Below are 11,923 nucleotides of genomic sequence, written 5' to 3' on the forward strand. Positions count from 1 at the left end.
AGCATCAGAGACGGCTGCGTTGCCTTTAACTATGTGTGTGGAACCACTGCTGGGGAAAAGTGACGGAGAAGCGACTGCGTGCAGACCCGCCCCTCGGCTGGGATGTGCGATCTCAGTGCAATGTTGAGGATATTTTAAACACCTGACGGGGTTGGGGGCAGAAATCACTTTTAAACAGCCTGGGGCTAGGGGGCCAGCGTTTAAAAGGATACAAAGTTGGCCGGCGCCGTGGCTCACTTGGTTAATCCTCCGCCTGCGGCGCCGGATCTCGCATGGGCGCCGGGTTCTAGTCCCGGTTGCTCCTCTTCCAGTCCAGCTCTCTGCTGTGGCCCAGGAAGGCAGTGGAGGATGGCCCAAGTGCTTGGGCCCTGCACCCGCATGGGAGACCAGGAGGAAGCACCTGGCTCCTGGCTTCAGATCAGCGCAGCGCTGGCCATAGTGGCCATTTAGGGGTGAACCAACGGAAGGAAGACCTTTCTCTCTCTCTCTCTCTCTCTCTCTCTGTCTCACTGTCTAACTCCACCTGTCAAAAACAAAAAACAAAACAAAAAAAAAACACCAGCCTGGGGCTGTACAGACCCATAATAAAACCAACCATTCGCTGAGACCTTGAGTCCTACACAGAAACAATGGAGCTGGAACACTCACCCACAGCATGCAATTACTGGGACTAGAGGGGGCAGGCGGGCCACCCAGCTGCCTCTCTCCAGCCCGCTGCCTCTCTCCACTCTGCTGCCTCTCTCCACCCTGCCAGGTGGCTTCAGACACCTGGCCCGTGGCCCCGGCTGCCAACCCACAGCCCACCTGCAGCTGCTTCTCCCATCATGTCACGGCCACCGGCTCCCTCTGCAGGTCTCCACAGCAGCACGGAAGCCTGGGTCTCCCTGTCTCCACCAGGCCACACGCCATTGCCAAAGGCCGGTGGCTGAGCCGGCACCCTCTGATGCGCCCGTGCCTGCCCCATTTCCTCTTGGCAGGCTGGAACCTCTCGGCGATGTCACTTGGCAGAACTTCTACTTCTCACCCTGCATGTGTTGTCCTCAAGCAGTCGCATTCCCAAGCCACTGCTTCCGAGAGCAGATGAAGCCCAGTGGCTGATCCTGTGCTGGCCCCCTGGTGGCTTCCCAGGTGTGTTTCGGCAGAGGTCAGTCCCAGGGAAAACCTGTTCACAGTGGTGCAGCCGTGACAAGCGTCACCTCCACCTCCTGTCCTTGGCAGCTTCCATAACCGCTCTGACCCTTCGCCCCTGCTTTGTCCCCAGTATAACCGGATCCCCACTGCCCTCATCTATCAGTGTGCTGTGACCTCTGTCCCCTCTCCCCAAAACACACGAGCAGCACACAAAGGTGGAACGTGGCTGCCTCCTCTTCACATCTCAGCTGCTGGGCGCAGATACTCCGAGAAGCCTCTGTTCTCTGGAACCTTCTCAGGAGAGCAGGGGTAGCCCAACAGAAAAGATAAAAACCACCCCCCAACACTCCTAGCCTGGAGGCCCCTGGAAAGCAGCGTTCAGGGTCACCACACTCCCTGCCTCCCCAGAAGCTGGGCCCCAGCCTCGGTGAAAGGGTTCAGTCGGTGTTGGTGGCAAGCAGAGCTGCTCCCTGAATGGCCTTCTCGCCTCTGGTGGGTCAAGGCGTGAGCAGAGGTGTTTATGGAGCTGAACAGAACACACTGGAAAATGCAGCCTATTTGTGCTTCTGGCTGCAGGGAGGCCGGCTTCCCTCTGGGGGCAGTTTGCAGGCAAATTATCTCTGGCCACGGCCTGTTCTCTCCTTACAGCTCTGCTCCCTGGAGGGTGGGAGGGGACAGCCCCGACAGGGCAACACAGTGTGGGCAGCACGAACAGCACCCAGCAGGGGGATGGTCACTGTGACCTCTGGGCCCAGGAGGTCTGAGCCGGCAGCACCTCCTCGCTTGGGGGAGTCACGCTGAGTTATGTAACCAGCTTCCTTGGAGGCCCTGGCAAGTGTCAGCCCCACGCTGGGGAGGAGAGGCTGGGGCCGGGGAGGCAGCTTCCTTCCCCTCCAGACCTGGCAACCCCTGCAGCTGCCCGCCAGCCGGCTGCTTTCCAAGTGCCCGAGCTCCACGAGCTCCAAGCAGGCACCTCCTGCGAGGGGTCGGGAACCAGGCAGGGCTACTGTCCCGCCAGAGTGTGTGAAGCAGTGGCCTGCTGGCTTCCCTGGCAGACGGTCAAGCACTGGGTTCAGCGAGGGCTAAGGGAGAGGTCACAGCCCTCCCTCTACTGCCACCCCGGCTTCCTGCTCCCCATCACTCCCTACTTCCTCCTAGAGGAGCTGCCCTGGGTGAGGGGCCACAGGAGAGGGCCCTGGCGGCTGCCCGGGCACCCACTGCTCACAGAGCCCTGGGCAATCTCACTTCCCTTTCCCGCCATCATCTGACCCCAGCTGTGTGCAGTCCAGGACGGCTGGAGGGTGCAGCCGGAGGAGTGGCAAAGACAAGGCGAGAGCCTCTCTCTGGCTTGGACAACAGTGACTTTTCATTAAGCCCCTACCCCTCTGCCCACAGCAACCCTTTGCTAGACATCGTGTGTGTGTGTGTGTACACACATACATGTATACATACATGTATTATTTTTTATTCAAAAGGCAGAGGGACAGAGACAGAGCTGTCCTATCCCAAGATGGTTCATTCCCCAAATGCCCATAACAGCTGGGATGGAGCCAAGCCAAAGCCAGGAACTGGGATTGCAATCCAGGTCTCCCAGGTGAGTGATAGGGACCCAAGTACTTGAGCCACCACCTGCTGCCTCCCCGGGTGCACGTGAGCAGGGAGCTGGAATTGGGAGCAGAGCCAGGACTCAGTCCCAGGCACTGCAGTCCGATATGGGATGTGGGCACCCCAAGCGGCATCTTAACCGCGATGCCAAATGCCTGCCCCTAGCATAGTGATACCGTTACACCTGTTTCCCAGAGGAGGCAGCTTGAGATCCTGCCAAGAAACTCGTGAGCGATGGAGCTGGACGGCAAAGCCTCCTCCACTTGCCAGGGCCGCGCCTGCACACATGTGAAAAGCCACTGCCCAGGTCTGGGAAGGGAGTCCCACACCTTAAGAGTCCCTCACTAGGGACAGCAAGTTGGGGGCCACAGGACAGTCCTGAGGAAGGGGCAGGGATTGGGGCAGGCTGGAGGACAGGCTGTGCCCTCGAAGGCAGGTGGGCTTGCCTGCTGCCACCCTGAGCCTTCTCACTCCAGTGACCTCCAGCAGCTCAGACACAGGTGCCAGACTCGGGCATCACCCACTGCCCACCCCGGGAACACAGGACTGCTAGAAGCCACGCCGTGCAGCACGGAACCACCTGCTGGTTATACCCCCACCCCTCGGAGCTGAGCCTCTCCCACTTTCTGCTGAGAAACGGAGGCCCTGTGTCCCCCAACTCCATTCATCTTCCTGGGCCCTCTCCCAGACGGCACCCTCTCTGCACCTGCCTGGCTCTCCCTGTTCCCAGCCACTCTCCCCACTTCCTGCCACCCTCCCTAGCTCTGCTCCAAGCCTCTCCCTCCACCCTCCACCCCTGCTCCTTTGAGCCTCACCACCCAGCCCCCTTCGCCACACTTCTCTGAGCCAAGGAGCAATTCTTGGGTGGTTTAATTAGCTGATTATGACCGCAGCCTGCTGCATCCAGTGCCCAGACCTCCGTCCCCAGTAATGAGGTGGGTTCTGAGCACTTGCCCAGCGGGCAGCCGATGGGGAATTCTGGGCTCTGCTGGCCGAGGGAGGGCTCTCCGGAGCATAAAGAGCTCTTTCATGGCCTCGGCCCCCTCCTCAGGCCAGGTCAAACCGCACCAGGCACACTGTGGCCAGGCCCAGGTGTCACTCCTCAGGAGGGGGATGCCCCACTCTGGCCCACCGCTGCCTGCACCTGGAGAGGCTCTGCCAATGGCTGAGCATGCGGGTGATGCGCGCAGCCCACCTTCAGGGGCCAGGGAAGGATGGCTCCGTGGCCGGGTGCTTGTTTGGGAAGGAGTTGTACACGCAAAGAGAAGCTAGAACGGCACTGGAGAGGGAAGGCGTGTGGGTCCAGGGGTTGCAGGGTGCCTCTGTCCCCTGGTCAGAAAACAACCTCTTCTAGCCAGGGAAGCCACCCTTGGGATCACAATGGACCAGCTAAGCCCCCTGCTTCCGGGCTCCTTGGAGCTCCGTATTTTGAAATCAGGGACAGGGCCGGCGCTATGGCACAGTAGGCTAAGCCTCTGCCTGTGGAGCCGGCATCCCATGTGGGCACCAGTTCCAGTCCCAACTGCCCCACTTCTGATCCAGCTCCCTGCTAGCGGGCCCAGGAAAGCAGTGGAAGATGGCCCAAAATCTTGGGCACCCTGCATGGCAGACCAGAAGAAGTTCCTGGCTTCAGATCGGCTGGGCTCCGGACATTGCAGCCATCTAAGGAGTGAACCAGCGGATGGAAGACCTCTCTCTCTCCTCTCTCTGTCTGTAATGCTGCCTCTCAAATAAATAAATAAATCTTAAAAAAAAAAAAAAAGAAAGAAATCAGAGATGATGCCTCAACACCCTCCACCACCACCACACTGTCCCTCCCCTCACAAAGGAGATCTTCTACCCAACAAACATCTACAGTCAGCTCCCTTGGCTGAACAGACACTTCCGGAGCTCAGTGTTAGGCCAGGCCTGTACAGGCGCTGGGGACAAGCAGACCCAGGCCAGCTGTCTTTGAGGAGTTCCTGACCCCACATGACGACAACACACACGGACAGGTAACCAGCCCACTGCACCCGGAGATCCCTGAGGGCCTCCTGGAGGAGGAGGCACATGTGATCAGGCCTTGAAGGACAGGAAAAGTGTTGTGAAGACTCATCAGCTGAGGGCCAACAATAATACAGGCTTGTACTGAGTGATTTGGGACCTCAAAAATGAATCCAACAGGGTCCCTCCCCGGGGCTCACAGCCTGATGAGGGAGGCAGGCCCCTCTATAAACGCTCACACCTAGCACTGACCTTGTGCGGGGGAGTCTCTGTACTCTTAACTCACTGAGTCTGGGGGACAACCCACTTACCCTACTCTAAAGCTGAGAAAGGGTTAAAGAGCCAGCCGAAGTCACCCAGCTGGTAGGATTTAAAACCAGGAAATCTGGTTCTTCCAGGAGCCTAACCTCTATGCTAATAAGCTTCTAATCTATGCTAATCAGATCACTGATGGAGCCGGAGACTCCCAAGAAAGCTTCCTGGAGGAAGTTATCCCCAGCTGGGGCCTGAAAGGAAGAGTGGGAAGAGTGTTAGTGAGGAGGGAACAGCCTGGGCAGCGCTGAGCGACACCTGCCAGGACCTGAGGGCTGCTACACATGCTTGTCCCTGGGGAGGGGCAGTCCAGGCCCTGAGGGAGGAGCTCCTTCCTGGTCCCCAGCACCCCCCACACTCCTAGTCCCTCCCCCAGGAGGCAGCTCCCCAGCCTGAGTCTCAGAGCTGGCCCCCAGAAGCAGCTCAGCTCCGGCCACCAGCAAGCACAAAAGGCACTGGCATGCCAGGCCCAGAGAGGGTCCCAGGACACTGGTGGGCCCCGAGCTTGCCCAGGCTGGAACCCTCCTGAGATGCGCACCCCAGCAGCTCCACTCCCTCCCCTGTCCTCTGGCCTCTGCCAAAACCCATCCTTGTCCCTTAACGGCCAGGGACTTCCTGCCTCATCCCAGCCCGGGATGGCCTCTCCTGCTGGCCTCACATGGGTCACGGAACCCGGCTTGCTGGAAGGCCTTCAGACAGAGGGGCAGACCCCTCCCAGTGCAGGGGGGCCCCCAGCTCTGCGGAGGCCCCACCCAGACCCAGCCAGAGGCGGAAGGAGAGTGCTCACTCGCTGTGAGCAGCCACACAGAGCCCTGGAGACCTGTCGGGTCCAGTCCCCGTGGCCTGGCCTCCCAGGGGCCTCACTTGGCTCCGGGTCTCCTGGGAAGGAACAAGCAGTTCCCCTTAAGTGGGACTAAGGATGCTGGCCAGAGAGGAGGAGGCCGTCTCCTGAGAGATGACCCAGCCAGGGCCCCTGGGGAGGGAGGGGGAGAGGGTCTGGGACAACAGAGCCCTTTATTCCCCTCTCAAAAGCGTCCACCCTGTCCTGCCACCCACTCTGTCCTCCACCCTGTGCTAGCACTCAAGCCACCTCTGGGACAGGACCCAGCCTGTACACAGCAGGGGAGCAGGGAGGGAAGGAGCCCGAGGTGACCCCTGTTCTAATCCCAGCACTCAGACAGGAGACCGGACCCAAGTCTGATGGGGGAGACACCCCTTCTTTCAGAAGCCAAGTGTCTGATGGGCGAGGCAAAGGCCTCTGCTTAGGAGCCCCATTCTAATAGGGACAGTACCTCAGACCTCCCCAGTCTGATGGAGGAGGCAGCCCCTGAGCACCCAGTCTGATGTGGAAGCCTCCCTTCCGTGCTCAGGTTTCCCTGATGGAAGACCTAATGTGAGCACTGAGCAAGCTCCTGGGCTGACAGCAGCAGCAAGAGAGGAGCCAGGAGTTCAGTGCCGTTGACGTCTCCTGTGAACCACATCCAGTGGGGGCAGGACTCCCGGGTGCCTGGAGGGGCAGCGCCTTTGGGTGTGGCACAGCCAGCTGAGCCGCAGCCTGTGATGGTGACATCCCGTATCAGAGCTCGGCTTCCCATGCAGCTCCCTGCTAATGAGCCTGGGAAGGCAGCAGAAGATGGTACTTGGGCCCTGCCACCCACGTAGGAGACCTGGATAGAGTTCCTGGCTCCTGGCTTGGACCTGACCCAGCCCCAGTCAGTGGTTGCAGCCATTGGGGAGTGAACCAACGGATGGAAGACCGCTCTCTCTCTATCACTCTGCCTTCCAAATAAACAAATGATCTTAAAAAAATAAAAGTGCCTGGAAACCCACCCACTCCAGCACCCAAGACCCGCTAGCCAGTGCAGCCTCCTCACTCCTGCACCTGCCCCCAGGGCCTGCACCTTGGCAAAGGCACCTCCTTCTGTCTAGAACACTCTCCTCCTCCTAAGAAGTCCTCATGCTCTAGCACGCAGCTCAGGGGTCCCCTCCTCCAGGAAGCCTTCCCCATGTCCCCCAGCCTAAGTCAACACTCCTCCTTTCAGAGGCCAAAGAGTACATGCCTCCCCCAGGACCAGCCACCACTCCTCCCACCCCCTCATCAGTGCCTAAAGGGACAGTGCAGGGCTGGGGTCTTCTGGCTCCAGACACAAGGCAGAGGAAGGAGATGGGATAATCCACCAGGCCCCCACACCCACAGCCCCAAGGCATCCAGACTAGAGCCGTACTGAGGCTCAGCCGCAGTACAAAAGCAGGGTGTGCTCCTCTCTCCTCTGCTCGCCCCCTAGCCCAGCTGTGCCCTCACCAGGCCACCAGCCTCTGTCTTCTGGCTCCAGCTTCTCCCCGTGCAATGTGATCCATGCTCCTGGTCAACTACAGGACCCTGCGACTCTAGGGATCTCCTTGATGCTTCTACTGATCCCCCTCTGTCAATGCTGCTACAGCCCCCTGCCCTGCAAGCTGCTCCCTGCCTGCAGGCCCTGGCCAGATGGTCAGTGCGGTCACTGCGGCAGTAGCCGATGATGCCTGCTGACTCCCAGCCATTGTTCTCCACCTGCCCCGGCCCTGCAATGTCAAAAGCCTTGGAAGTGGCAAAGTCCATGCCTCAGGACCCCGTGCCAACCTCAGGCAAGGAGACCCAAACTTGGAAGGAAGAGAGCCACGGAGAAGTCTGAAGCCCAGAGGCCAGACTGTGACCAGGCTCCAGGCTCCCTCTCCCCAGCAGACCTATGAGCAGCCCTGGATGAGGCCATGGCCTTCCCTGTGTTCCAGTCAGACGGCTCCCACGGGGCTTGACCGCCAAGAGAAATGACAGCCAAGGTTCACGGGGAGCTGGCGATGACACATCCCCATCACAGCCACCTCCTCCCCCAGAAGAGGATGAGTTCATAAGCATGTACAAGTCAGGAAACTGTATTCCATCCATCGCCTCGCAGGAAGTCCCTCCTGCTGTCTAAACCCGATGCTTCAAGCTGCCTTCAGTATCAGTGGGAACAGCAAGGGCCAGAAAGGATGCTCGGCCTGAGGCTGGGGCCCACCAGGGAGGCCCACAGCAGGCCACACAAGTTTTCGTCCCCCTGGGGGAAAGCAGAGAGAAGCAGAGGGCTCCAGCACAAGGCTTGCTGGCTCAGTGACTTAATCTCAGCGAAACTGTAAGACAGAGAGAGCGATCCCTGGGAACAAGACAGTGGGGAGTATCCGGGAAGAGTATGCACTTAATTCTAACACATACCAGACACCCAGCAGGGCTCCGGTGGCCGCCACCTCCTGGCTCAATTTCCTGGGCCTCAATGCCACCCTCTGTGGCCTTAGTTCTCCGGCTTCTGCCGGCCCACTTGCCAGTCCACCTGCTTCCAGGCCTGCTCCTCCCATGCATTGTGCTTGCCTCTGCTAAAGGCATCTCTCTGAAGAGAACCTGCCCTCCTCGCCCCCTGCCCCATGCTGTCTCTGACTCACCATGCACTGGAGGAGAAAATCCTTTGCCCTTAGGCTGACATCCCCAGGCTGTTGATCACTGCCCCATGTCTGCCTCCTGGGGGCTCTCCCAACAGCCCCAGCAGGCATCACGCCTCCAGGCCCCCTTGGCCAGGAACAATGTCCCCAGTCACCTCCCCAGATCCTGAGCCTCCTCACCCTTCCAGATGAAGGTCTGTGGCTCCAAAAACACCACCTATCCAGGACAGCATCCTTGCCCGGCCCCTCACTGGCCACAGCAACACCTCACATTATACCCACCTGCTCTGTTCTAACTCCTCTGAGCAGACAAAGCAGACCTGCTCATTACTAAGCCCCCCAGCCCCTGGCCCGTGGAAGGCACCCAGCCAACACTTGTTGCATAAATGCACGAGGGTCCCCAGAGCTACAGCCACGGCCACCCACCTGCCCTGTAATCGCCCTGTCCCCCGACCCTGGGAGTTGCTGGAGGGCCTGGCTTTCACTGTCTCTTCCAGATGCAGCGAGCAGTGCGCCTGTTCCCGATCCTCCCACTGGTGGATATTCGCTGTGTACTCTTCCAATTCATAAAGCACAGCCCTTTGGCTCATGGACTAAGACCATTATTGATCCTTTTTTCCTCTTCCAAGTTACTCAGGAACCTGTACCGACAGTGAGAGGGAGCCCGCGTGGGGCCGCGGGAAGCCTGAAGGGGACAGGGCCACCAACGGTGGAGTTTTTAGCTGCACCTTGGTTCCAGGCTTCAGGCAGCTCCGCCTCCATGTCCAGTGACCGCAGTAAACACAGGAGAGATGTGAAAAATGCAGAGACTGACAGCCCCAGTGCACAGATGGGGAAACTGGGGTCCAGGAAGGTGAAGGCAATTGCCCGACACCCCCAAGGCCCACCAGTGAGTTAGAGGCACAGCAGGGGCAGTCATGGAACAAACCCTGGCCCTAGGGACGTGGCCTCCAAGGCACCCTTGTCCTGCTGACAGCGCTTGGCAGCAGGGGAGCGATGTCTTTTCTCCCCAACTCGCAGAGAGGCCCAGAGGGGCTGAGTCACCTAGATCAGGAAGAGCACAGGAGGAACAAAGAAGGGTGCTGGCTCCTGACTCCCTGCAGTACCCAGCAGGGAGAAACGCCCGCACAGGAGGCTACTGGCGCAGGAGGGAGTCACACTCTCCGCTGCTGAGGACAGAGACCCGGGTCACAGTGCCGGCCGGGTGGCTGCAATGGGGACTGGTCATCAAGGTGAATGCAGATGCCACCTGCTCTTCCGCAGTCTCCCCCACGAGCCCCCAGCACAGAGCAGGGCCCAGTTCTCAATCCGGGAGCCCAAGAGGGTCCCAGCGGGGACAGAGAGATGGGGACCAAGTGGGCTCCAGCGTCTGGCTGTTCCTGACCTTAAGCAAGTAGGGTAACCTCTACAGCCCTGCTTCCTCTTTGGGAAAACAGGCAGGGCAAAACGAACCTGGAAGGGCTGACAGGAGGGTGGCTGGGAAGCAAGTTCCTACTAGGGGCAGCCTGTCACCTGGAGTCCCAGTTTCTGCTTGAAGACAGAGAGGACCTCTGGAGCACGCGCCTCATGCTGCTGGAGTCGGGGAGGGCAGTGGGTGAGAAGCTGCTTGGTCAGTGGCCCCAAAAGGTGATGACTACGGGGGAGGGGGTCCCCTCTCCTCTTCTCTCTCCCCTCCCCCAGGTCTGTCCCCTCCCTCAGAGGAGGAGCTTGTCTTGCACACTTGTGATCCCCGCTCTGTGCCTGGTACAAAGCAGGAGCTCCATAAATATTGGAAGGCGAAGGGGAGGGGGAGGGCGGAGAGGGAAGGGAGCAGGCAGAAGTGGGACTCAAGAAGAGAGAGAATAGCATAGAAAATAGTAAAAGAGGGGGTGCAGGGGCGGGCTTCAGGGGCTCAGGGGGTGACCGGGGCAAAGCAGGAAGGGCTGTCCCCAAGGGCTGCCCTGCCCAGCCCCCTCACCCTTCCTCCCCAGTTTCCCGTGTCTGACACCTGAGCTCCCCCTCTAGGAAGACTAGAACCCCCCTCCCCACCCTTCAGCTCAGAAAAGCCCCTGGCCAGCCACCCCCAGGCTCAGGGGCTCAGGGGGACAGGAAACCTAGGGTACGAGCTCCAGAGGGGGCGCCCTCCCCCCAGCGGCTGAGTGAGGACTGGAGGGAGCCTGTCAGCAGCAGTGGGGTGCCAGCCGGGGTGGTGCAGCTTGGGGGGATCCCTGGGGTGAGATCGTGTGTTCCACTACGTTGGTGTGAAATGTGCCAGCATCATGTCACGCCAGTGTCATGGCAGAGAGGGCGACGACGTGAGCGTGCCAGCAAGAGCGCGGGCCACAGCATGCACCAGTGAAGGTGTTACCTATACGGCCACATGTGTGTGCCAGGCTTGGTGTGCGTCTCGTGTAACCTGTGTATGTCAACAGGACTGTCAGCAGGAACGTGTGGGCTGGTGACAGTGTGCGCCAGCGAGTGTGAATGCACAGCCGGCGCCCGTGCGTGCCCGCGCCTGCTGGTGCCGGTGTCGGCGAGGGTGCGTGCGTTGTGTCTCGGCCAGCAGCCGCGGGCCACATGGGGCGGCCCGTCCTCGCCCTCTCGGCAACCCCCTCCCCAGGTCCACAGGCGACCTCGGGTGGAGCAGAGCGGGGCTCCAGGCCGCCGGGTGACCGCGAACGCAGAGCCAGGACGCGCGTCCCGGAACCTCCGCCTGTGCCCTCGCCCAGGCCGCCCCCACGCTCGCCGGGCCCGGCGGCCGCCCTCACTCACCGTGTCCCTTTGTCGCCCATGGTCCGCGGCGGCCGCAGGGAGGTCCGCGGCGTCAGCGCCTAGCCTGGAAAATCCCCGGCCGGCAGGAGGAGCGCGGGCCGGCCCGCTCCCGGCTCCCGCTCCGCCTCCTCCGCTCTCCCGGCCGCGGCCGCGGCCGCCGCCGCCCCCGCCCCCGCCCGGGTCCCCGCCCGCCGCACAGCGCCCCGGCCGCGGCCAGGGGCGTGGAGCCGTGCGGGGAGCGCGCGTGTCGGTGTGCGTGTCTGCGGGTGCGCGCGCGGCCCGCGAGCCGAGGGCAGGGCTGCGGGCCGGGGGTCTGGCCGGGGGCGCGCCGGCACGAGTGTGTACGTGAGGGCGCGCGCGGGCGCGGGGGTGCACGCGCGGGGGTGAGCCGAGCGGGGGCGTGAGCGCGGCCGTGCGCGCGGGCCGGGAGGAGGAGTGGGTCTGTGCAGATGGGGGTGTGCACGTCTTTGTGCGGTTGTGCGTGTGTGCGCACGGCTGTGGGTGCGAGCGCGCTCTCCCGCGCGCGCCAGGGCAGCCTTTGTGTGTGCGGGTGGGTGGAAACTCAAGGTCCCCGACGCCAAGGCCGAGCCCCCAGCAGCGCCCCAGTTTGAGGCCGGCGGGAGACGCTGGGTGCCCTCGCGCTGGGCCCACGCTCCTCCACCCCGGTCCCCGCCCCCTGGGGAGATAACAC

At 61.3% G+C, this 11,923-nt stretch overlaps 1 protein-coding gene across 2 annotated transcripts in view; it reads right to left on the bottom strand.

Moving 5' to 3' along the window:
- Nucleotides 1-11,337, bottom strand: part of ARRB1 (arrestin beta 1) — a 70,274-nt gene extending 58,937 nt beyond the window's left edge. For both annotated transcript variants that reach the window (XM_062196723.1, XM_062196722.1), the window contains exon 1: nucleotides 11,233-11,337. In XM_062196723.1, the coding sequence (XP_062052707.1) occupies nucleotides 11,233-11,252 (20 nt within the window). In that variant the 5' untranslated portion in view covers nucleotides 11,253-11,337. The remainder of the gene's footprint in view (nucleotides 1-11,232) is intronic.
- Nucleotides 11,338-11,923: the final 586 nt, after the last annotated feature.

The sequence above is a fragment of the Lepus europaeus genome, chromosome 7, assembly GCF_033115175.1.
Source record: "Lepus europaeus isolate LE1 chromosome 7, mLepTim1.pri, whole genome shotgun sequence".
Taxonomy (NCBI): Eukaryota; Metazoa; Chordata; class Mammalia; order Lagomorpha; family Leporidae; genus Lepus; species Lepus europaeus.